Source organism: Tympanuchus pallidicinctus, unplaced genomic scaffold (assembly GCF_026119805.1).
Source record: "Tympanuchus pallidicinctus isolate F22 unplaced genomic scaffold, pur_lepc_1.0 scaffold5, whole genome shotgun sequence".
NCBI classification, from domain to species: Eukaryota; Metazoa; Chordata; class Aves; order Galliformes; family Phasianidae; genus Tympanuchus; species Tympanuchus pallidicinctus.
The window spans coordinates 36,856,673-36,884,391 of record NW_026294769.1 but is presented as its reverse complement, the minus strand read 5'-3'; the positions used below and the strand labels follow the sequence as shown (position 1 = coordinate 36,884,391).

At 34.8% G+C, this 27,719-nt stretch overlaps 1 protein-coding gene across 9 annotated transcripts in view; it reads right to left on the bottom strand.

Moving 5' to 3' along the window:
- The window catches only part of SNTG1 (syntrophin gamma 1), a 325,426-nt gene that overhangs the window by 92,335 nt on the left and 205,372 nt on the right, over positions 1–27,719 (bottom strand). For 8 of the 9 annotated variants that reach the window (XM_052704127.1, XM_052704125.1, XM_052704120.1 and 5 more), the window contains 6 exons: positions 26,129–26,186; positions 22,528–22,571; positions 22,379–22,420; positions 4,654–4,756; positions 3,251–3,333; positions 245–375 (listed from right to left, as the gene is read on the bottom strand). In XM_052704127.1, the coding sequence (XP_052560087.1) occupies positions 245–375; positions 3,251–3,333; positions 4,654–4,756; positions 22,379–22,420; positions 22,528–22,571; positions 26,129–26,186 (461 nt within the window). The remainder of the gene's footprint in view (positions 1–244; positions 376–3,250; positions 3,334–4,653; positions 4,757–22,378; positions 22,421–22,527; positions 22,572–26,128; positions 26,187–27,719) is intronic. The other variant, XM_052704124.1, reaches the window with a different exon arrangement.

Below are 27,719 nucleotides of genomic sequence, written 5' to 3'. Positions count from 1 at the left end.
TAACTTTATGTGTTTTTGAATGTAGGAACAGAAAAAGTTCAAGATATTAATGCTTGATCACTAGTCGGGTCATCAGATGATGCAATAAATTTAAGCCTGATTGTGAGCGCCCCAGGTCTTCTGTCCCCTATCTCTCAGAGCTGCATTGGAATTAATAATGCCACTTCTCTTAATATTGCAAATCCCTGGGGATTGCATCTTTAAATCGAGAAGTCAATAGTTTCAGCTTTCTGAACTTATTTACCTGCACAAATCTGATCCTGGAAGGTACTGGGAAAATCGTGAATGAAGAAGTGGAATTAATCGGAGATCACACCACCTTTTTTCCCATCTAAGTCCTGGGGATGTTGGCCATGAGGAACATGATAATGTATCCTGAAAAACATTAGAAGGCCCTTCTCAGTTTTGGGCTTCATTATAAATAGTCAGCAAATTTGGAAAGAAAGATAGCTACTTCAAAGACCTTATGTTTAGCATAATCATCCACTTTTCTCAGATCATCGGCACAAATTCTAGCTAGCACTCCACAGATTCTCAACTTTTTGTCAGAAATAAAACTAACCTATATAAAGCTCAACATCAACATGTTTAGAGCAACTATGAGTAACATTATTTTAGAAACCTAGCAAAAAAAGACTGCATCATTCTTGGGGGTGATTAGTCATAAATAAAAGTATTTCCTGTATATTATGTTATTGGTTACAGGCTTCATATCTGTACCCTGAGTAAGGGAGATTTCTATGTCACTCAATCACAATTCAGGTGTTTTCTATGGTTCCACACTCGATTACATATACATCTATTCTAATTTCACTTCACTGGTATATAACATTATATTATACATAATTATATTATATATTATAATACTATATAATATTTTATATTAATTCACATTAATAAATTATGAAAATTGTTCACTCAATATATTAATTTTACCTATTTACACAAGATATTATTTATATGAAAATTCAACTAGATCATGTCTATGATTATATCTACAAAGAAGGGGTATTTATACATATACATCTTAATTTTAGTATATTTTAAGACAATATAGATTAGAATGAGATATAGTTTTTGAGTAAAAAAATCAAAATTATTTTTAAAAAATCCAGCACCTCTTTCTTTCTTTACAAAACACTTGCTTTTCAAAATAGGGTAGTCATCATGCCATGTTTTAAAGAACATTTGCACTGAAATACGTGCCTTCTATATATCAGTAAAATTGAACCTATTGATCCTGAATCATAATCTTTTTTTAATTTTTTTCTTCATACTTTTTCTTACTCATATCTTCTGAAAATAAATGTAAAAAAAACCCCATACCCTGATTTTTCAAGTTTTAACGCTTTAGCAAGTTTTTAAATGAATGTTCATATATCTGTAACGCGTGTAACATGAAAGATCACAATGAACATCAATTTATCTGAATAGCAGGATTTTCAAAAGTACGTTCATGAACGTAAAACACTGATGCTCTGGTGAAACATTCCATAGATTCAGAGAAAATAAATCCACATAAATAAATGACTGAGTAGAAATACTAAGCTAGCATACTGTTTTGAACAATGTCTTGATGTTTTCAAGTTCTGTCTATATTCAGGAACTTTTTCCAGCTGTGACAAAACTTTAGGAAAAAGTTGAAATGTGGCAAGAAGTTTAGATGGAGACAGAAGATCTATGTTCAAGAGCAACAGAAGTGGTAACCTCACTTTGCATAGCACTTTCTATTGTTAAATTAGGTCCAAACCGGACCTGTCTACTCCAAATCCTTTTGAGCAAGAAATCTTTGTCATGTGGATCACCAAGGCTGTATCTACGAAATACCCTAAGGCCATAAGACACAATACATTCTAGAAAATAATTTGACAATATGGAATGAAAACGAAAGTTTTGTGCATATGTTAAGAATTCATATAGAGTTCTCATCTGACTTTATGAAGCATTCCATTCCATTACAAGGAGATATCCCAGGCAAGAAGACTGAGTGAAAAAAAACCAGAAAACTAAAAAAAAAACCAAACTTGTTTTCATTAAATTATTATCAGTTCAAAAAGAAACTGTAGGTAACTTACATAATTTTGACACCTTCAGCAGCAATAGGATTCCTGAATGGAAGCAAGGCTTTAACCCTCAAAGCAAAGATAGACTTGAAGTGGCTAACAAAATAACTTTAAGATCTCCTCCAATTACCTTTTTACATACGTATACAAATAGCTCAGGTGTTTGTTTCTGATGTTGTTCCACTATTAGAAGATATATATTTATTGTTTATTTTTGGCCTACAGCAAGACTCAATATTATTACTTTTAACTCTTTTTGATGAATTCCTTCTCCTATGCACATGTATAACCTAATTAGTTTAATCTTTTGGATTCGTAGACCCTAATCAGGCTTAAATCTGTGCTACTGACTTGTAAATTTCTGGCTCCCATTTTAAACTTTTTATTATTGAAATGAGAAAGAACAATAAAGGAAGACAGAAATTAGAGACAGGAAGTCTACTGAAGAGTGCTTAAACTTCTGTTCATTATCATATAGTATAATAGTTATGTCATATACAGATTTATTTAGTCTGTGATTTCTATTCTAGTATATCTATCACAAAGCCAAATACATACAAAAAAATCTTTAGAACTATACAAGATATCACAAATGCTGCATTTAATGACTAAGAAATACAATAAAAGCACCGTGTTGCATTTCAAAGGAATCTTTTATGACAAATCTGAACAAAGATCTGTAACACTTCAAGTTAAAGGCACTTTGCTGTGTAATGCTATTGTTCTTCAATACAATTGTTAGAGCTAGTTAATAAGAGAAAAACGTTAGCATCTTAAAAATAGGCAAAAACATGCACCTACGTAAGCCTTGGTCAGAAGTTATAAATAATAAATAAAATATATGTAATAATATTCTGAAAAGGTTTTCTAACTCCTGTTTAAATAGCTATATTGTCACTTTAATAATTTTATTCCCCCTGCTCTGCAAATAAATGTAGAAGACAAAACTTTCCCAAAATTTCCATTGTCCAGATAAAAATAGTAATCACATTTATCAGAGCATAATCTCAGCTGCTACAATTTCTCAGTGTTACTCTTAGCTACAATATCTGGCTGACAAATTTTAGCCCCCTATGGAACTGTCTCCAATGCTAATTTGAGCTCCTCCCACAATGCTGGTTTTTTATTACTTTCACTTAGCAATTTTTTTTCTGATGTAATTTCATGAAAGAAATATGAGCTCTTACCGTGTTGTTGGGATGGTAGTTGAGATGCAAACCACTGTCACACAGGGGAGAGGAAGTACCACTGCTCTGGTCACTGGGGGCACCTAACACCAACACGGATATACGGATATACAAAAACGTATCATTATCTATAATGCTATAATAAAACTTTATGTGTTTGTGTGCTTGCATGTTTCCCTCTCCAATTGATTTTGTCATCCAAAAGTCAAGGCTCAACTCCTTAGTGATTTGTAAAAAAGTTAATAATCTACTCAGTAAGAAAAAATCACAAATGTATTTGCTAATCTGATAATAAATGGAAAGTGCACTTACTTGCTTGGTTCTCACTTAAAGGAAACAGTCAGACAATGCTTTTGTCATTCTCTATGAAGTTCACAGGTTTAACAGTTCTTGTAGCAACTTACAAGGATACAGAGCTACATCTCATAAATCATATATGATAGGATCTATTCAAGTGCATGCTACTGTACTTTACTCAGCATTCTCTATGCTCCACATCCTTTCATAAAAGCAGCAATGAGTTACTGGGATTCTTTTTATTTAAGATTTCTGGTGTTGTATTTTTTTTTTCTTGCCTGATTAAAGTTCAATACCTGGATACAAGATAAAGATGGTACTTCTACAACTGATTTTATATAAGATATATCAAAACTTAGTTTATTTAATTGCTACTGATGTAACATCAGGGCCTAGAAGTATTGAAATCAAACACTTTTTTGTTTTGTTGCTCCCTTTAGGAGAAAAAAGCAGAAAGTAGTGGTGCCAAAAGGCACAGGATGATTATGCATATGCTTGGGTATGCTGCAACTGTATAATTAAGTGCCCACACTCACGATTTCAGGCAATTAAAGGAAGCCAGCTGTTTCCTTAGTTTCTGATGGGGCTAGTTCACTAAAACTAAGTTGGACTTAAAATATTAAACATTTTTGACAAATTTATTTTTAGGTGCACAGACACCTACATGAAAACTCCTGATTTTTAAATGAGAAAGTTAAGCTCTCATAATAAATACACATGATCTCATTTTCACATCTAGAACACAAAATTCCTGGAGTAAACTCTTATCTGGTGCTCTACGGAAAAATGCTTTTAAATACTCTACACCAAAATGTGAGCTACTGTAACCTAATGTAATTCCCCTGACTCAACTTTGCTGATTCACACCAGCCAAACACAAGGCAATCTTGTTTTTCAAAAGTTGTTGTTTTTCAAGCAACAACTGCACACTTTTATTTAAGGTGACTGCTAATATAAGATCTGGCAATACGAGAAGCTCATATTTGGGCAACAATGCTGACTGAGAAAGCTGTTGTTAACCCCCCCAATGCACACTAGATTCAGAAGCTGCAAGTATTCACAAGCATTGAATTAAGGTTTATTTTGGTCAAGTAATAAAGGCTTACATGCACAATCTTCATTCAATGGCAGTTTGAGAAAAGCAGGTGCTCTTTTCAAAAAGGACACAGTTAGGGTCACTTCTTCCCCCGCATTGCGAAGGACCTGAACCTGGAAGAGAAGCACAAACAGGACAATATATGTATGACCAAAACACAGCAGAAGTATAAGCAATGCCATGCAGCTCCTTATATCTGCAATGTATTGCAATGACATCTTTCAAAAAAGAAAGCAAGATGTAAAGCTTTCTATGTGCTCTGCTCCTAGTCATACTAACAGGTAATACCGGTTTGGAAACAGCACTGGCTGTTCTCTGACGTTTTTCAGCTGCGGACTTCTCCCTTCCAGACCTGGCATGAACAGTAACCCACATGTATAAATTCTTCTTGGTTCAGTTTAGTTTTGCTGAGGTTGTCTAATAAATCTCCAACAAAACAAAAGCTGTAGTTTCCACAGCTATGCCAGAGTCCTGGCATGGTAGGACTATGAAGGAATAGGAATACAAGTGAATGCCCTATCCATTTGTGAATGCTCTAAGCCATATTTTCTCTCTCCCATAACTGCTTCTGTAGCTCCTTTTCATGTTTTTAGCTTTTCTGTGATGTGGCTGATGACACCCCAAGCTACACAGCAGAGAAAGAGAAGTCCAGGCAGTCCCTTTACCAGTCCCAGACTGGTAAAGAGGAGACACACAAGCATCTAATCAAAATGCTATACTTAACAGGTGATAATTTATATTAGAATCATTTTATTTCATGAGAGCCATTCGGTGATATAACTCTGGGTATCAGAATGAACACTACCAGTTGTTCTGCTTCTATAGCTTGTTAATTTTATAAGAGTTAATTTAAGTTGCCTTTTTAATCTGGCATATATTTGTTCTCTTCTGCTGTGATCTCACTGTGTCCAGGTAACTTACAAGTAACCCTTCTGCAATGCTGCTGTGTCAAAACACCATGTAAATTAATTGATACAATTATTTAATCCATGCCAATGAAAAACCTATCCTACACATTTAACTGTGTAGCATACATATATATTGCTATTTTCAGGGATACTTCCATGTGAAAATCACTGCACTACATCAGGCTAATTTAAAGCAATCCGTCAAGAAAAATTGTCAACTTCTCACTTAGACACAATATTTCCAATTCTATAGTGGCTGCTATGGAGGAGTAACAATGTGATGGCACATTATTTGTACCAATATCTGAAATCCACTCTGAAATTTTAGTCTATTATATAAAGTAGCACACTGGTTGTCAAGGCATACTTTGCAATGTAGTATGTATGTGTGCCAAAAACCAAACATGTATCACAACAAATTTCACCATCTTAAATCACATCCAAAACTTCTGCTGTAGCACAGAGATCTTCAGTGAGTACTTCACATTTCTGATGTTTTAGACCTCAGAATTCAGAAATAACACTTATTTCATGGGATAACAATGACACTGTCAGTGGAATAGTTAGTCAGATCAAGACTCTGAAGTCCTGAATTCCATCAGAGATATCTTGTAAACTCAGCCTTCAAAGAAAACACATCTTCTCTCTTCTGTACCAGTCACATGATTCAGAACAGTCACAGCCAAAGCAAACAGGAGCATGTTTTCTAAACTGCAATCACAGATGTGGATAGACGAAGTGCAGGAAAAATAAAGTTATCCTTTACCTTTTTTAAAAAATGCTTTTACTCAATAACAGGAAAGAAAGGGAGAAGTTACAGAATTAGCAACTCTAACTTACAGTCACCTTTTGAAGATATCTAAGTGGATACCATCTGTGAAAAAAACTGAGAAGTAAACTCTGTCCCTGAACACTTTTTCTTCTAAAATTTAAACAAGCCACAAGTCCACATGATTATGTGTTTGATAACATTGCTGTAGAAATGCTAGAAGTTGTCCTAAGTAGTCTGGTATTACCTTTTTACTCCAAGCTTTCTCTCTTTATCTCTCAAACTTATAGAACGAAAAATTGTGATGAAGAAGTGGTACAAAATCTAGATGAAATCAGCAATACCTATTCAAGTAAAGCATATACTGGAGTACATAAAACACGTAAGCCAGAAAGTGCTTGGTCTTGACATGTACAACAAAGAGATATAAAATATTGAAAAAGAAAACTACTAGTTAATGATTACTACAAAGAGAATAAATAAGCTACCAATCCCATGCCACTTACTTTTCAGTGATTATCAAATCCATTCTTGAAAATAAAGTTAATTGAAGAAACTTCGATTCTTAATTGAATTAACATTCTTTTTTGAAGCTTTCATTTGAAATCTTTACTGCAACTTTAGATTTTTGCCTTTCTTTTATATAAACAATGAACAATTTATATTAATATTAAATCAAGTGTGCTTTACAGGACTGGTTTACTTGATGTCCTCATTCAACAGGCACTTTCCCTTAGCATCTTTCCTTCATGCAGAAAGAGAATGAGATATGAGAGGAAATCTATTCTTACTGAGAATTGCTGAGGAATGTTTTTAGGAATATACTGGAACAGCTAATGTGAAATGGAAAAATGGGTAACTTTTATAAAAGGGTAACAGCCAAAATAAATGTGGCTAGTTGTTATGGAGAGTTTTGTCTCTGGAAAAAAAAAAAAAAAAGATGTTGAAAACAGAGAGTCAAACAGTTTGACTAGAAGATACAATACAGAATGGGCTTCTAGATTTTACAAACGTGTGTGGAATCCCAACAATGAGAAATACTGGCATATTCTTTCTTTCTTCTCTCTCCATCATTGCCTGTCAGCACTGTAGCTAAAAATTTTACAGAGCAATTTCATTAAAATGAGTCCTGCATGAATGCAAAAGTAGTGCTTATTCAGGCTTGGAAAATCTATGTTAATGAAAATATATCTATCCATACAAGTATATCTATGCAGATCTGAAAATGCATATTCCACTGACAAAGTGATAGTTTTAAAGAGTTAGATTTTATGGTGGTGTGTGATACTTCTCAATAAAGTCTCTACATAACAATAACAGTAGTCCAAGCATTCAGTAATGCTTATAGTAATGTTGCCCTTTAATTTTATAAAACCTTTTAAAGTGCCAGTTAAAGACAACATTAGAGCATATGCTGATGTCTGTCTCAATATATTCACAAAAGCACTGATGTATGAAGTCCCTCTGACTTCAGCTTTTCTTGACTTTTCTGACTTTTCTTGAATGAGACATTAAATTCACTCTTAAATTACAAATGAAATTTATACATAAATGAATTGGCACAGACTTAAGCAGAAGACAACAAAAAGCATACATTCCTTAAGATTTATGATTTTCTGAACCACAGCAAACACCATTCTTCACTGTAATTGAAAGCAAAAATTAGCTCATTAATGAATATCTTAAATTATTATTATTTGAAAAAACGAAAGAAGGATACTGTGCACTGTTATTCAATGTACTGGTTCATCTGCAGATCCCACAATACGTATTCTGGTACAATGACCTAAGGGCCCAAGGCTAGAAGGCTTGACACATGCATACAACTGCCTCAAATTATGTTTAATTATGTAAAAAGGCAATTGTTTCTTTCAGTAAAACCCATGTATGTGATATAGAATAGTACAGATATTCACAGTAAAAATATGCCAGTGTGGGGAGATTTAAATTCCCATGCTCTAATATTTATCAAATGTTTGCCCACAACAAATCAATTAGTATAATAGTTAAAATCATCAAAAATTTTCTTCCTTCACAAAATCTTTCTTACTGTTGTCAGCACAAAGTAGAACATCATTTTGTGACAGCAGTTCCAACTCACGCTGCTCAACTGAAAGCATACGTCAGATCATAGCTTGACATTACCAGAGAAGCTGATTGCTTTCTGGTCAGAAAACTTGATTTAGATATTTAGATACAAAATCAAAGGAGTTGCACACTGGAATGGAAAACTTCCTCAAGCAAAGGAAAAAGAAATGCATGTGCCGAGGGTGTATGAAGACATTAACTTCTATTCGGACACAACTTTTGCACCTAACTTGCTACCAGTACTGTTTTATAAAAGGGAAGGTGGATGCAGTAGTACTCGTAGTTACAGCAGAAAGATCATATTCAGTTTATCACTAAGCAATTATTCTGAAAAGTGGCACAAAAAGGTTTAGTGTTTCTCAAGATGGCATGGGAATTGAACCAAGGTAGCACTAACACAGAGAATGATCCAGCTACAAAGACGCTATATAAAAAATCATTTCAAAGCAATATACACAGTCTCTTGGGATTTGATGCTTTTTGACAAGTCCCATCAGACTTAGCACTCAGAAGCAAAATTATTCTCAATTCCAAGCGACAGTGCTCATTTGAGCTAGATCATCAGGTGATTTCTCAGATGGGCAATGTCACACCAGTCTGTTGTAACTATCTTCTGTCTTCACTCATCGATCTTTGTCACACCTGCTCTTATTGGCTTATGAACCAGTGTAGACATAAAAGTTCCAGTAACCTAAAGACTCAAGTACAAAGTAGAGCACTAAGTGATCTGCCTTTAAAAAGAGATAAAGAATATAATCATGTACCGAGGTTCAAATATGAGCCACAGAGTACTCTGACTTCTGTCAGATTTTTCTTCAATGTAGTGCCAAGGTAAAAAGAAAATTCTATCACTTCAGTGATACACTGTCAACCAAGCTGGAAGAAAAGATTAGTTTTTGAACTTGTAAAATGGTATTTTTTAACTCTTATTATTATGCTCCATAATCAGCACTAAAATGCTTAGGAATATTAAAATAGCAACAGACAGCAATTACTGCCGAGTTAGATGTTTTCTTTTCAAAAATAACATAGGAGAGCCTCAGCAAAAGATAATCATGCAAAAAAATGGAGGAGGAGAAATGAAAAACTAACAGAATCACAAAAGTAAAAGACTGCCAGGAAAGATGTTCTGGCAGCATTTTCCTGTTCTTCATTCATTGAATTTAGCATCATTAACAAACATAAACCCAAAAAAATATTGCTAGAAGTGCTTAATTTGCATTCCTTAGGTCATGTACTCTAATTCGGAATTCTGTTTTACTAAAAATAAAAATATTATATTTACTAAAAATAGCCTATTACTGGTCATCACAGTTCATATTCAATCAAATTACCAGCAGGCCAATACAGAAACTAAAACAAGGAATTAGAACTTGCTAAAATTTTAGTGTTTGAAGAATGGAAATGCCAGTGGTAGTCCTAAACTCAAATCTCCATATCACCGTCAGAAAAATAAAAAATCATTTCATTATAAAATCTGACTATGTTGCTTACAATGATCTATCTGTATTTTCTTTGAATCATACCGGCTAACCCTCAGACTGTCAATTCTGAGTTGACAGAACACAAGGGGAAATGGTTTCAAGCTCAAAGAGGGTAGATTTAGGTTAGAATATAAAGAAAAAATTATTTACAGTGAGGGTGGTGAGGCACCAGAACAAGCTGCCCAGTGACACCGTTGATGTGCCCCTGGAGACTTTCAAGATGAGGCTGGATGAGGCCCTTAGCAACCTGATCTAGCTGTGGATGTCCCTTCTCATTGCAGGAGAGTTGGACAAGATGGCCTTCAGAGGTTCCTTCCAACTCTAAGGATTCTATGATTCTGTGATTATAATAATGCAAAAGTCACTTTCAAACAGTGAGTTCTCTTAATGCTCCCTAAACTTTATTCCATGGATTTCTATTAGTCTGGGACCATAGTCTGCAAAAAAAACAAGTACACAGATACACCAATTAGTCACTGAGCAATCATTCATTCCAACAAGAAAATGAGTAGAAAATAATATATCAGTACTGTAAAAGGATACCGTATAGTGCTAAGATTAATATTTTAAGTGTTGAAAATTTACACTTCATTGCACATTACGTTTAAATGCTTCTTGTATCCTACAGCATATATTACAATATACACAGCATGGACAAAATTTATTTTCATGTTCTGACTAAAGTTTAAGTAATGAGTCAATTGAAATTTGACTTGATTTGTTACAGAGCTTACTTGAGTATTAACACAGTTACTCATATCTCATATATGGGAAAAATAATCTACACAAGTAAACAAATTTCAAAGAACCAGAAGACTAATCCAAACTCCGTCCATGTTTCACGAGTTTTTTCAATATGCCTATATGTAGAGAGTGAATGCCAGAGCTGAATCACAGAAGTGCCAACCCTTTTTTTCTCATTATCAACCCCCATATAGTTTTCCTCTAGGATTACTCAACTACACTGAATTATCTATGCAGCTATACAGTTTCAAAAACTCTTATTTAAACTCCCATAGCTATTCAATTTTTTTTATTTTGAAACTTAACATATACTCAACTGCTGGGAACCCACAATCTTTCTACACTAATTTATAAACACATTTTTAAATTATATATTTAGAGTTTCAAAACAGCTGACTGAGAAAAGTGAACAAAGGCCCTTATAGTACAGAAAGCGTTAAAAATAAAGTAGAACTGTTGCTAGTATGGTTGAAACTAAATTATGTTTATTCTACATTTTTTTTAAAGGTATGAAATTAGTAGCTTGAAAAGTTTTGGACAAAATAAAAAAAAAAAAATTTTTTTGGCTTTGGATATCACAACTGTATAAGGCTGATAAAGCCAACATCATTTAGATAAACTATTTAACCCCATCGTCTGTCAAATATTTTAAGTCAAGAAGCCTACTTATGATCTCAACTAGTTGTAGTAAAATGCATACTTCATCTCCTACTGACTTAGATGCCTTAATTACAATAGAATTTATTTGTGTAAGTCTCTCATTGGTATCAGAGCTCAGAAAAATACACATGAATCAGAATTTAGTTTGGATCAATCTTACTGCCGCTTTCCAAATACAAATTAATCAAATTTACTTTAGAATTAATATATGATCTATTTATAAGCAAAATATAACTCCTGCTGGAATCAGGTATTTACAGTACTGTTACAACATCTACAGACTTGTCCAAAGCTTTCTTAACACAACACCATCACACCTGTGTTAACTTTCGTGTGCAGTCAGATTACCAACAATCACCCCCCATCAGCCTGCAATGGATTTCTCCTTTAAGACACAAGATGTTTTTGACTATTAGTCAGAAACCAACTGTGACAGCAGGCTTTAATGAGATGGTTGTTCTTTTTTAGGTCTTCTTGACTACATGTGGTGGAGAATATTCAAAGAAAACTATCACCTGCAGAATGTTTAAGCAACCTGCAAAAGCTTTGCACGTGGCTTCTCCGTAACAAATGGCAATTGCTTTTTACCTTCAAGGAATCCTGATGCAAAACTTCAAAGACTTTTTTTTCTACTTTTTCTTAAAAAACAATCTAGGGCATTTTAACACCGAGATCAGATGTAGAAATTCCTCCTACTTAATCCTTAAGCATAAAATCCTTTACTAGTCACACAAGTAGTATATTTAATGGGCACTAGTCCCATATAATATAAAGACATTATCCATGTCATATTTGGAAAAATAAATAACATCAGCTATATTCACACTTACGTGCATGAGTTCTAGACTATCCAGATACAGTCTGAATGAAGACCATTAGAAATCCTTTTATTAATTGAAATGTATTTTCTAATGATGGAAGACATTATGCTAAAGCCAAAAGGCTTCATATAAAAGATTTAGCACTTCCAATATTTTTTTCTCTTCTAAGTAACTGTAAATAAAAAATTGAAGTGAGGTTGAAAATGGAAATTCTTTTTCCTAGCAAGTTGAAAGAGGAACTGAATGTGACTTGGAATTAAGGACTTGAGATCTTCCAGGTAAAGTGTGCTTCCCACTACAAAAGTGAGAGTAGGAAATAATTACTTATTGGAGAAAATAACTTATAGGAGGAAATAATTCCAATCTAATTTTCCATGTTAAGGATTTAGAGCTCATTTTTACCCTCACAGTTTGGTCATATTGCACTTTATTAATATTATTATTTTTTTGTTAGAGTAATGAACCCTTAAAGGGTCTAAGCTTTCTAGGCTTGATTATTAACACAGAAGCTGCTTCTTTATCTATTAAACAGACAAGAATTCACTGCTTCTTCACTAAAACTTTTTAGACACTTCAAATTTACCAGAAAAAGCATTTTCACAGTTGATTAATATATATGGCATTTATAAGGCATTTACTAAACAAGTTTCTTATTTCTGCATACTGTTTGTGAAAATATCATAAGTAATACGCAAAATTCAGGCATGTTACTACACCAAATATCACGTTGGCTCCTGCTTCTGTTCCTAATATTTCAAGAGTGAAAGTTGCTCAGTTGGCACAGCAATTTGAAATACATTCTTAAATTTCAAATGTTTTCTGAATAGAAATATGTCTGAGATTGTTCAAAACATTGTTAGAATGCTTTTCTGAGAAAGCAGAACCCCAGTTTAAGTGAGGGGGTGATGATGGAATCAGTAACAGAATAAGTGTGCTTACACTAATCTCATTGCAAGACTGGGGTCAAACACACAGCCAATGGCAAATTTCACATTTACATATTCAATATAAAATTTACTGATGGCAAATATGACCTTAACATTTACTTTTCATGAACAGTCACACTAATCAAGCACCAGCATATAAGTCCTCATGAAAAATTAATAAAAAGTAGTCTTAAAGACTTTGAAATCAAATTTTAATTCTGAATTTGAATAAATATTAATGTGTAAGCCTAGTGGTATTTGTTCAACACTAAATGTTATCAACTTCACAATGACATAAAGCATAATTCTTGGACAAAATTGTATATTAAGTAATGTTTTAGATTAATGTATGCAGTTAACTCTGTTAAGCTTCTTGGCAGTGAGGCTCTAATCTCAGAGAAAGATATTTTAGTAGTTCTGGAAACATACTCAGTGGCAGAAGTTTTCACTGAGAAAATGCATAATAAGAGTCTTTAGTGACATTTAATGTAATGGTGTCCTTTTCACTGTGGAGAAATAATTCTACTGCATCTAACTAAAACTGAGAAACTGACTTGGTACTTTATAAATATTATATAAAACTGAGAAAAAAGAGTCCTTAACTCATCAAAACATTTTAGTTGTTACTTTTAGGCAAAGGCATACATATTTTGCTTAGCTGGGATCTAACACAGTTATCCAAAAATATGAAATATCAATAAACAATATTGTCTAAACATTTTTACATTTTTTTTCAATAGCATCTAAATTTAAATTTTGGGAGAACTGAATTTGGAGGTACTCACATTGGGTATTAATTAACTGGAGGACACTTGCAGATATTTTACTAGCTGATGTTGTTGACAAGCTACTCTCCATCATATTTGAAAACTCATCGTCATCAGGTTAAGTCCGTGGTGATCAGATAAAGAGAAATATCACTCCTAGTTTTAAGAAAGGGAGAAAGAAAGATCTGGGGAACTACAGGCCAGCAAGTTTTACCTCCATGCCTGTGAAAATCATAGAGCAGATCCCCCTGGAAAATACATGAAGACGTATGTGAGACAAGGAGGTGATCTGAGAGAGCCAGCAGAGCTTCACCAAGGGAATATTTTGCCTCACCAATCTGCTGACTTACTGAGATGAAGCAATGGCATCAGTGGACAAAGGTAAGTCATCTGTCTGGTCTTCTGCAAAGCCTTTAACTTGATCCCATACTATATCTTTATCTCTAAATTGGAGAAATGCTGTTTTAAAGGGTGGACTATACAGTGAATAAAGAATTGGTTGGACAGTTGCAACCAGAAAACTGTGGTCATCAGCTCTATGTTCATGTGGAGAAGGGTCATGAGTGGCATCCTCCAGGGGTCCATCTTACGACCAGTGCTCTTGAGCATCTTTATTATCAACAGAGATAATGGGATTGAATGAACTCTGAGCAAATTTGTGGATGATACCAAGCTGATATAACAAAAGGAAGGAATGCTATCCAGATGGACCTGGACAAGCTTGAAAATTGAGCCCACACAAATATAATGAATTTCATCAATAAGGCCAATTGCAAGATGCCACACTTTTGTCAGAGCAATTCCAGATGCATGCACAGATCTGGAGAAGAACTCACTGACAGCACCCTTGTGGAGAAGGACTTGGGGGTGCTAATGGATAAAGATCTGGACAGTCAGATCTTAGTCAGCAGTGTGAGCATGCACCCTGGAAGGCCAACTGCATCCTGGGCTGCATTAAAAGAGGAGTGGCCAGCAGGGCAAGGGTACTGATTATCCCTCTCTACTCAGCTGTCATGAGATCCCATCAGGAGAACTTACTGCGTCCAAGCCTGGGGCCCCTAATACAAGAAAGATGCAGAGGAGGGCCATGAAAATGACCAGAGGGCTAGAGCACCTCTCCTGTGAAAAAGACTGAGGGAGTTGGGCTTGTTCAGCCTGGAGAAGAGAAGGCTCCAAGAAGATCTACTGAAAAACCTACTGAAAAGCCTACTGAAAAAGTATCATCAGGAGGGAGGCACACTTTTTCATTTAAACAGAAGTTTTCCAATAAGATGAAAAGATTTTGGCCTTCATAACTTCTTGGACATTGAGAAGTGTAGCTGTACTAGTAAAATTTTAAATGTCTTTGTACTGTTTTTGTAATCACTATTGTGCAGGTGATTAATTTTACTCTCAAACCTCATTTATTGATTGACAGAAGGATGATTTATATAACTTGTAAAATCTTATAATCTTCCAGTACAAATGTTTAAATGCAATGTTTTATCTATTAGAATTCCTTGCAGCAGATGCAAGATCTCACCAAACTTTTCTGGATAACCAGAAATTCAAAAATAATACATTATGACCTAACATGTGCAGGAGACTTTGAATGTGTTTTGTATTAGAACTTTATGTAAATATGACTATATATAAGATTCCAAAAAAGCCTTAACATGACTGAGATATGAAGGTTTTGTAAAGGATGTCCGTTTACCCATTTAGTATGTAAAACGCATTATACTCAAAATATTATAAGAAGAAATTTCAGTATTTCAGGGAAAACAGAGATGCTCTCAGTACTTAGTACTTGCACACTGACATGCTAAAATATGGGAGACTTTTTAATGCAGACTGTTCTTTTGAACTTTTCTTTTAGTGGGTCAGCAAAATTAGAACCTTGGAAATATTCTGAATCAGGACTGGTTTGACAAGGGCATGTGAAATAGAGCATATTACCTACACTTACAAGACCTAATTTAAAGATACATGTCATTACCTTAGTAATGCCATTTCAGCTTGAGCACTGACTACTTCCCATTTTGTTCAGAAAAGTACTAACGGCACAAGCAGGCAACAACATCTGCAGGTCTTTGCACTACAGTATGAAGAAAGGATAACCTTTGTAAATTCTAATGTAGAACTTCTTCCTTTTGATACGACACCTGCACTCAATTTTTTCTTGTGATCTAACCCAGTGTTTTAGTAGGCACTATCTTCTACATTAGAATAACTAATGGGAAACAGGACATAAGAAATTGAACTTGTAGAAAGAGTCCACTATTAACACGGTAATGTCAAGAAAGAAATTGCTGAACTATAAAAACAGGCATAGAACTGACAAACAAGTAGCAAAGCACCAGTATTATACTATTCCATAACAATGGGTAAGAAATATGGAGTGGGCCATTTGGAAGCTTCCCTATATCTGGCTGAACAGTCCAACATTGAATACAAATGAAAAAATATAGACTCCATTTTCCTTTCCTCTTCTTCGTCCACCAAACAGTTAGAATACAAAGACCCAATACAAAGAGGGAGAAAAAAAAAAAAAAAAAAAAAGAGAGAAAAAGAAAGGGGGGGGGGACCTAGAAGTACAGGTGTTAGATAAGCCCTGGATAAATACTGGCACTTTTTTGAGTACAACTCTTTACTTGTGATTCTTTCTGGCTAGCTAAAGTAGTGTACATGCTTTCCTTCAACCAATGTAATCTCTCTGATCCATATCAAGCCATAAGAAATAAAAATGTTGTCTTTCAGAGTTGAACATTTCCTACTAGTCTATGCCACATGGCCATTTCCCTTTTAAAGAAAATACTGATGCTACCTCTCAGATAATATTTTCTAGTCCGTATGAGTTAGAGAAAATTTTTTAATAGTGACCCAGGAAAAATATTTGTCAATAGAAGGTTTCCTTTTCCGTACACTAAAATGTCCTGAACTCACAGAATGCTATATGCATTCTTGTTTCCTTTGATTCTTGGTGGCATTTCATGTTTTCTATGCGACTCATACTTTCACTCTGCTGACTCAAATTTTCACTCTACCCTTACTAAACCGTAGTAAACCTTACAGGATTTTGACTTTGAGAATTGCAGTAGTGTAAAAAGAAAATAATTATATTAATCATATTGACTCAATATTCCCCATGCTAACATTCTACCCACTTATTAAAATTGCTAGAAGTGTTGAATAATTTTAAGAGATAGAGTCTTAAAACAAGTAATACAAGTATAGCTAACTTGAGAAAAAGATATGAAAGGTAAGTTAGGAAGACAAGCAATGCAGATCAGTGTATAAAGTTTAACATCACGGCTGTTGAACAAACCCTAGCCTTTTCTGTGTTCTGCACAGTGTTTATTTAAACAACAAAAATATGGCTGAATACATATTATACTACTTCTCTAGGATGCATCCTAATAAAAAGAATTTCTACTACATAGGAAAAGAAACGAGAGCTCCCGCAAATCACAAAAACAAGACAAAACCAGCCAAACAGGTACCTCTAGTGATTATTTACACCAGCTAGGTTCTTTTCTACCTGATGTACACTCACTTCAAACTAATGTCAAAATACTTGACAGATCATTATTAGCTCCAAGTTTCATGAACAATAAGGAAATTATAAATACGTCGTTACAGATATTTTCATTAATTATACCATGGTAAAAGAGGTGAGGTTAACACTTTTCTTACAACCACAGGTCTCGAACAGAATGGCAGTATGGAATAACTAACATCTTGGCCTCTTCATATGAAGAATACTATTGAGGAATGATCAAGCTCTCCTCTTACAAGTGCTGACTATGCAGCTTCATTGTCTAAATATCTATTCGGTTTCATCTCTTGCCTTATAAATGCAATATGATTATTATTCTGTTTAAAACATGAAAAAAAATTACTGAAGATATTTATCATAAGTTCAAAAAATCAGCTTGGATGAAAACTGATTAAAAAAAAAAAAAAGATTTGTCAACTGCATATAATTCCTGCACATAATTTCAGTTAAGTAACTACAGCTTCTATGCCATCGGCTTTACGAAATATATATCATAATTGAAATTCTGCTAGAATACAGGGAAAAGGGTGAAAGCTACAATGCAATGCACATGGGCATCTCATTTCATGTCAAACTCACAGAAAAGATGCCTTGTTCAAAATGTAGCTGACATTTGATTTGTAATATGGTGCTACACAGAATACCTCGCTGTATCAAAAAAACCACCGAAGTTTAAATACCTACACAGATTCTATATCTACCAATATCAGCTTCTCCCTGGACAATAACCTCGCTTTTCAAGTAACTTACTTGGTGAGAAACAATTTTTGTTATGAGCACTTAAAAGACTAGGTGTTTAATGTTTGGATTGACATTGTTGGTGACTGGATTTATGCACTGTTGCACCGAATTCCTCAGGCAGAAGCCTAAATGTGTATGCCTGTCTATGCATGCTATTCCTAATTTCAGATTATAAAAAGTCTTGCAAAATGCTAAAGAGAGAAAAAAAGATGGCAAATAAATAAATAAATAAATAAATTATCCAGAGTAGAAAGAATTCCAACTCATCTAAATTAAGAAATATAACAAGACATCCCCTACTTCCAAATTCAACTTGAGACTGCGCTTCTAGAGACAAATTATCTCTATGATGTTGAGAGATGATTTTTTAACTTTTTTTTCCAACCTCCTCCAATGCCGATATTTTACCAGACAGAACATATTTATTTTACCATAGGAGAGTACTAAGAGTGAACGAATGCTCTGCTGTGTTTAGATGGGATTCTTTACAACCCCAGTAGAACAACAAATTGACATTCAGTCTTTGATAGAAACTCATAATATCCTTTCATGATAATGAATAATATCCTCACCTTCTACAAATGGAAAACTAAGCTCAAAATTCACCTAAAGCTAAGAAAATTCCAATGGGAAGTGGGCAGACATCTCCTGTAAGTTAAACCAAAAAACAAGTAAGCTTACATATTCAGCCTTATAAGTCTTATCTACCTATTGATTTTTCATATTCAGGCTTCAGATTGTAATGTACTTTTGGAATAACACGATCTGTGCTCCACTGGATGCTTTATTAACAGACTTAGTAACTAATGGAAGACAACAAAGGATACCATAGGTGCCCACAAAGGTTAAGTCAACTAAGTTTGTTGCACATCAGAGAAAGATTCTCCCTACTATGAAAGACTGTACTAATTTGATAAAACGACTTATTTTTGAAATTCAAATGAAAATATAGTTTGATTTGTGTGGCAGAGTAAAAACAGTATAGTGAAACACCATGGTTAGATGATTAGTAATCAGTGTAATATTACAGGCTGCACTGATCACTATGCAGAATTTTTCATTACTGAGTTATGAGGATAGGACATTTGCTTAGAATGTTTTTGCAAACAGCAATAAGCGTTGGATCTAGAAAAGAAAAAGAATGAACGCACATTGCATTCCAAGTGCAGATAATGTATACGCGTCTGAATTTCCTATGGGAAGCTTCAGCTTTACACACTGGAAAATCTTTCCTACTGCTTCACAGTAAATATTTTCTAAGATATCAGGGCAACTCAAAATGTTAATATATTCTCTCATCATATGATACCTGCTAAGTCTTAACTAGATTCAGAAAAAAAGGAATTATGATCAGAACGAAACAAAACTCTAACATTATGGACCCTGCACAGCCATTTCAAAAGTACCTAGATGTGGTAAGGATTGGACATTAAGTATTCATTGCAGTTCTAATCCATCCTGAGAGCAACTATGTTCTACATACTTTGCATTCTCTCTGTTACTTTGGCATTAGAACTATGGATCCCATATTTGATAAAGATTAGCATAGGAGTGCTATAACAGCTTCCTGGAACATGTAGCAGACAAAATCTACCTATAACTCCTGCTGGCAAACTAGTTTCTGTATCTGCTCCTTAGTCAGGTCTGTGCCTAAAATCCTACATAAATGTACAATGAACTACCTGATCTATCATTAATGAACCAGCACTTATTATAATCAGACTTTCAGCAAATTCACTACACATACATGTACATCACCGTGCAGCAGGCAAACAATGACTTAGTTGCCATTACAGAAACAAGGTAGGATTGCTCCCACAACTGAAGTGCTGCAGTGGATGCTGATAAGCTCTTCAGAAGGGACAGACAAGGAAGAAGGAGAGGTCGTGTGGCTCTGTGTGTTAGAGAGTGCTTTGATGTTGTTGAGCTTGGTGCTGGGAATGAGTCTCTGTGGATAACGGTCAGGGGGAGGGTTAATAAGGTGGACATATTGGTGGGGGTCTGTTAGCAATAGGATTAGAGAGAATGGTCTCAAGTTGTGCAAGGGGAGATTCATGTTGGACATTAGGAAATATTTCTTCTGCGAGAGAGTGGTCAGTCACTGAAACAAACTGCCCAGGGAGGTGGTGGTCACCATCCCTGGAGATGTTCAAGAAACATTGAGATGTTGTACTGAGGGACATGGTTTAGTGGGAAATACTGATGATTGGTGGACAGTTGGAGTGGATGATATTTGAGGTCTTTTCTAACCATTGTGATTCTGTGATGCTATGATCATACTAAATTCAATGTTTCTAGAAAAAAAAAATCAAAATATGGCATTTATGTTTGTTTTACATCTCTTCCTCTGCAGATCTTAGTTTAAAAAATGTTACATAGACCACTTAAATATTGGCCAATATCAATTCTTCATTCTTAGAAATTATTTGTCCAAGTACTATTATTTGTACAAGTACTTGTATATACACAATGGCACATTCATAGCTAGTAAGCTAACACCTTTGCTTTGTTATTATTCTTATTTAAATAACATTATTTATAAGGAGTTTGAGAAGAACACTACTTGGGACTAAAAAGGTATGAAGTAAAATGATATTGGCTACTCTATGCAAATCTGTCCTTTTGGGCAGATTTGAATAAACTTACCAGTTTTAATTTGCTTTTTTGTGTGCAGGTCTGTATTTTTATTAACATCTTTTTCTCATGTCTTGAAATTTCAACATCACATTGAAATCCCATTGAGATATTTACCATATTAAAGCATTAAAACAAAACTATGGTAATCCCATAAAAGATTAAAATCTGGCCACTACTGCACAGCCAAAGCTTAAAACTAAGGCAAATATGAATGTTATTCTGTTTATACAGAGGATGGATTAAGGTTTCTTGTCATGGTTTTATGATTTTTGGTTATCAGTATTTCATATCATAACACCATGTAGTGTATTGGGAGTTAAACTGTTAATGCTCCAGTTCTGGGCACCTGTCCAGAAGAGAAGAACTACATACTCCAGGGGCCCTTGCAGTCAGGAGGAGATACAACCATAGCAAAGTCACCTGATGTCCTCTTCTTCACCAGGCTCTCTTCCCTGCTGCTCAACTGAACTGCGCATCTCACCTCAGTGTTACGGTGAGGCCTTTCCAACCTTTCGGACACTCTCATTATATTTGATTTAATAGATTCATTTCTAATTATATTGTATTATAGCATGTTACCTTGTATTCTGATACCACATTTAGTAAATTAGTTTGTTTCTCCTCAGATCACTGCCACTGTTTTTAATTATTTTGGGGTCCCCTGTCTCCCTTTTCTGATGGCACGGATTGTGTGAAAACCCTCCGCTCCACTAGTCATGGAACTGGGCCGAACCAGCCAATAAACAGTTGACAGTTCTAAGGAATGATGAATGATTTGCAACACAAATTTCCAGCACAAAACCACTGCATAAATGCATTCTGAGAGGTGGAAGAGTGCACTCATTTTGTCTTTCAGCCTGCACTTATTTGTTTGTCAGAATTTCATCAACCCGTGCTTTCTATACCTGAATGGCATACATTTCTCAATCTGTCATAATGCAGAATACAGTATTAAATGCAGAGCATTTATGAATTGATAAAATGAGCTGTACAATTATAGTTGCTGTGGACCTAAACAGGAATAAAGGATAATTTCTTTAGTAATCTTTGATAATCTTCCATTCATGGCATTTTTTCTCAAGCTTAGTGTTTCCTACTTCTGAAAGTCCTTAAGGACAATCAAACAGCCAAATATAACACATATAATATTTTTACATCTCAAACACACATGCCTCCTCTATGAGGAATCTCCTTAATACTCTGTTCATTTCTACCCTTATGAACGAGGAGAGCATCCTCATAAATTAAAGCCAGAGAATGGAAGCCAGACTAATGCTTTGTTTTGATTTTAAATAGGTTTTAAAACAACAAATAAATCCCAACATAGAGCAAATTATGACTTTTGAAATTAAAATGACCTCGCAGAACCAGAAAGGTTTAGCAGTACTTAAATTTGATAGCTATAAGCCAGAAGAAGAATGGTTAGGAAAACATACAGCTAAAATCCTCATAATAAAATAACCACCTTTAGTAAACAATCTGAGAACAGTAATTATAACAAGTCTACAAAGAAGATCAAAGATTTTCTAAACAAGAAGGTACAGTCTAATTTTTTTTTTAGGAATAACAATAATACAACTGACACCAGTGTACTGCTATCATTTCAATAACTATAATAGACGAAATGTAGACTGAAAAACAGAAAAGCTCACCACTTCTTCATGCCTGCATTTTCTCACATTAATTCCATTAATCTGTTATTAAAAAGATAAAGAGAAGACTTACTCTACATTTCATAAGTATAGATTTTATTTCACTTTTCTAGAAAATTATACATAAAAGTACTTCCAAGTTCACTCACCTGCAGAATTGCATCTCCTATAAAGAGCAAACCTGAAAGTTCAGCTGAAAATAGAAAGCATATTTTTCACTCAATTTGCACAAAATATCCTATATTTCTTGTACTTACATTTATATTTCATTTATACTTTTACATAATCTTTTTTAAAAAATAAGCAAAAAACAAACAAACAAACAAAAAACAAACAAACAAAAAAAAACAAACAGGCAATACGTAGCTTCTAAGTAGATATTTGGAATCTTATTAATCCTAAAACACCAGCTTTCATTGTTTCAGTGAAAGAGTTCTTTCATCTGAAGTAACAAAACTCCAAAACATCTTCCATCAATGTATAGCATCTTTTGGGCCATAATGGTGAAGTATGGCAGGCTTTTCTCAAAACAGAATGATTACAGAACTAGGTCCTATTTACCTGTGAGACATGATTTCTTAGAAGCTCTGAGGGAAAAGAACTCTAGAGCTACTTATGAAAGACAACCTTTAACTTATAAGATTTTATCAAAGAATCTGTAGATCCTATGTTTTTGATTAATGATGTGTTTTGATTAATAGTGGTGTATTTATGCTGGATAACACCTTCTCTGTTCAAGAGCTAAGCAATCAGGGTGTTGTAGAAAATCATCATAAATACTGGACTTGATTTTTAAAATAGATACCCTCCAAGTCATAAGGGAATTAACCAAAACTGATTCAAAAATTAACATTTTAAAATATTGAGTTATATTACAGAGCTATCAAATGCACTTCATAAACACAAAATTAATATAATAAAGGATAAGTGTCTATAAAAATATATAATCTCTAACATGAAAACTAAGGAATACTAACAGAATACGTGGAATTATTTGTCTATAGCATTTTAAAACATCACAGAAGATGCTGTTTAGAAAGATCTGAAACTTGACTTGGTCCAACTAATTTTTACTTCTTTACATGAGAGACTGGCAATAATATTCACATAAATTATGATAATATATTTGAAGGTCTGGCCTTATTAGGCAAGATACAACAATGGATTCTTGAATTATGAGAGGATTTTTAATATATTTTATGTTTAAGAAATGTGTATCTCAATATTCCTCTTCAGACATGGGGCTTACATGTTATTATCAAATTACATATGACTTAATTACCTACATACAACATGGTTGGTATGAATTGCACGAACTATCACATTCTTGTTTAGAGGCCTAAAAAATGAACCAGAATCCAATTGGTAAAAGGGCAGAACTAAGCCTCCAACGTTCTGAGGTCCAGGTTCTAGGTTAAACAGCATTTTCCAAGATACTAAGCAGAGATGACACTTGCATAGCCTTATTCTACAGAAGAGACGTCCCTTGCAACTAGCTCTCTAAACACTTTTATTGAAAGCAGTAATAGAGTTTATACCTTAAGTATGTACTGAAGTTAGAAATAATGCATCACTCTAACAAAACAAAACAAACAAAAAAATAATAACAAAAGGAAACAGCATGCACTTTGGTGTGCTCAATTAAACTTTGTCTATGTTTCCTATTTTTCCTGCAGTGCTTAATAGCTTTTTAATAGCTTGTGTAGGCAATATATGCCACATTATTATGTATTACACACTTATATTTATACTAAAAATAATGGAGTCACTTCTTAAGGCTAACCTTTCAGTTTTCCTTAGGGGCTCATTGTCTGCTACACTGCAGCATCTCTACACACGACCATCACATCTACATTTCAGGGTCAGTTTTCAGATCTCAGTATTTTAAGATTCCCCTGTCCATTTCTTTATCTACAGTGTGTGGATGAATATGAGATTTTTCTCTAGTTGAGATTTTCAGTTGTGCAGAAGCAGCATTCCAAAATTACTGTAAGCAGATGGAGGAAAATGCTTCCAAGTTTGCTTATGCTTATATACACAAATACACATAAACATAACAAAGATCATAAATACATCCTAGAAGTATCCTTGATCCTTCATCGAGTGCATCACGAGTCATCTAACAAGAACCCGTCTTCATAGCACATGCTATATAATTCCCACAACTTCAAAACATTGGCAGTTAAAAATATGCATGATTAAAGCCTTCATACACTACTGATTTTGCTAAATATCAGTTGCTGCAAAAGTTTACTGACAGCAGCACTAAATGTTTTTCTCTCTAAATTGGAGTGGTATGGATTTAAAAGATGGACTATTAGATGGATTAAGAACTGGTTAGCTGGTCGCAGTCAAAGGGTTGTGATCAACGGTTCTATGTCTGAGTGGAGGCCAATCGCAAGTAGCGTCCCTCAGGGTTCAGCCTTGGGACCAGAGCTCTCCAACACCTTCATCAGTGACACAGACAATGGAATTGAGCAAGTCTGCAGACTTGCACCAAACTGACTGGTGTGGTCGATATATCGGAGGGAAAGGAAGCCATCCAGAGGGACCTAGACAGTCTGGAGAAATGGGCCCATGTGAACCTTATGAGGTTCAACAAGGCCAAGTGCAAATTGCTGTACTTGGGCCAGGACAATCCCAGGTGTAAGAACTCCTTAAGAGCAGCCCTGCGGAGAAGGACTTGGGGGGTCCTGGTGGACGAAAAGCTGGAAATGAGCCAGCAGTGTGTGCTTGCAACCTGGAAGGCAAACTATATCCTAGGTTGCATTAAAAAGGGGTGGCAGGCAGGGAGAGGGAGGTGATTGTCCCCCTCTACTCTTGCAAAGCCCCATCTGGACTACTGTGCCTAGGCCTGAGGCTGCCAGTACAAGAAAAATATGGAGCTCTTCGAATGGGTCCAGAGGAGGGCCACTAAGACGATCAGAGGGTTGGAGCACCTCTCCTATGAGAAAAGATTGAGTGATCTGGGCTTGTTTAGCTTGGAGAAGAGAAAGCTCTGGGGAGACATCATTGTGGCCTTCCAGTACTTGAAGGGTGCATATAAACAAGAGGGGGAATGGCTGTTTACAAGGATGGACAGTGATAGGACAAGGGGGAACGGTTTTAAACTGAGATGGAAGGTTTAGGTTAGACATTAGGAGGAAGTTTTTCGCTCCAAGGGTGGTGACACACTGGAACAGGTTGCCCAGAGAGTTTGAGGGTGCCATGTGCCTGAAGGCATTCAAGGCCAGGCTGGATGTAGCTCTGGGAAGCCTGGTCTAGTGCTTGGTGACCATGGACATAGAAGGGGGGTTGAAACCAGATGATCATTGTGGTCCTTTTCAACCCAGGCCATTCTGTGATTCAATGATTCTAGTTGAAATAGCAAAGGGTATTATCAAGATTCTGCCACTACCCACCTGAGTACTATCCTACTATCCAGTATAAAAAGACATGCTTCTCCTCTTGCATTCACATTGATCATTTTAATGATCAAACTTTCAATATGCTACTTCTTTCTGGCAATAAGCATTCAGAAATAAAAGACAGAAGTATTATTTTTGCACTGCTTAAAGTTATTAAATATTTTCATGCCTATTTTTTTTCCCTTAAAAATTATGCTTTACAGGAACATTTAAAAGATCGTTTGAAGACAATGTTTAGAAACTTCTCCAAAGGCCAAAGTTTTGTATATTTATAGAGAATAAGATTTAGAACACCCTGCTATAAAGAGCATGTCAAGACATAGTGTACTAATCTGACACTCACCTCGTTGTTCTTTGGAAATCTTAGAAATGACCACTGGAATATTATGTTCTGCTCCACCCTGAAAATAAAATAAACAGTAATCTCATGAGTCACTGTAGATATCTTTTTGTTTGAAATTATATTTTACCCTTTCTGTAACTTGGTTTCAAAGAGACTGAGAAAATAATTCTGAATCCAAATTTTCTTCTTTTTGTCTATGCCTAATTCTAATATAGAATTGATTTGGATTAATTCCTTACTTCTTACTGCCTCTCATGAAGAAGCTCCCAGGTTCCATAATTAGCCAAGGAAGTGAACAAGACTTGAAGAACATCCGTTTCTACAATTTTTGGACAGTTTAATGTATGAAACTGTGTCTTACAAAGGCAGAATGGCCATCACACCACAATAGCAACCATGCTGTGAACACTCAGTTTTCATGCTGGTAAGAAACATGTAAACAAAAACCCAAGAAAAGCAAGTTTGGACTTTCATCTCAAAAGCAGCCTTTATTTGTTTCCATCTCTGTCACACATGAACAAAGAGTGAGCAAAGCAGTGGGGTAAGTAACAAGGAACAGAAAAAGAAAACATTAAGTGGAACAGTAGGTGTTCAATAAATGCGGGAAAAATAAAGGAAAGTTGAATGATAATTCAACAGGTTGACAGCAATTCAATGCTGTTGTTTCATTCAATTTATCCTAGTGAAGCTGGAAACGTTTATGGTGCTTAAGGCATTAAAAAGAAACCTTAAATGAAAAGCACTCTCAAAGAAAGAAAAGGACAAGTATGTAACAGAATCACAAATATGTTTCTTCCTCTGAAGTCAGCACCAAAGTGCCAGCCTGAACATAACCTATACAAACTCAGATAATCAGAAATGACAATATGCCACACTGTCATTTTGCCTAAGAATCCTGGTTAATGTTTACTTATTTTTTCTTCTGTTTGAAAACTACTGACTCCTTAGGTCCAGGCACTCTGTGTCAATGAACTGAGTGGTCTGACCTGGATATTTTGATGTTCTAAGGATTAGTACAGATCCCTTCTTCATGCAGGAACCAATTGTTTGAAACTGAACAGAGACCTGCATTCAACAGCTTTATCTGTTATGGAATAGAGGAAAAGAAAACCATAGAAAACATGCTTCTGTGTACCCCTTCTCTATGAGCAGTCTCATAAAGTATTTAAATTCTATTAATTCTATTAAATTCTACAAAGAAAGAGCCTTTCATATCTGCCACTGCACATGTCCCAGATGGTCTTGGTCTCCACAAATACCATGATGTTACTTTCATTTCAGTCAGGTTTACACACATATTGAAAAGAAACAGTTTGCAGCATTGTAACTTGTTAAATATATTTTGATGGTTTTCACCATAGAAACAGCAGTCGCAAACAATGGCTTCACTTTAGATAACCAGTTCCAGATCACTAAATTAATAAGACTTTAAGAGTTTTTCTCAGGTACATGCACATTTAATTTCTTCTATATTTTTTCAAATAAACAAATATCAGTACCCTCTCTAAGCCTTCAATATACTACAAAAATATTGTACTATGCAAGATATTTGAAGTTCAGCCAAGGAGTTCAATGATTAAAATTCAACATA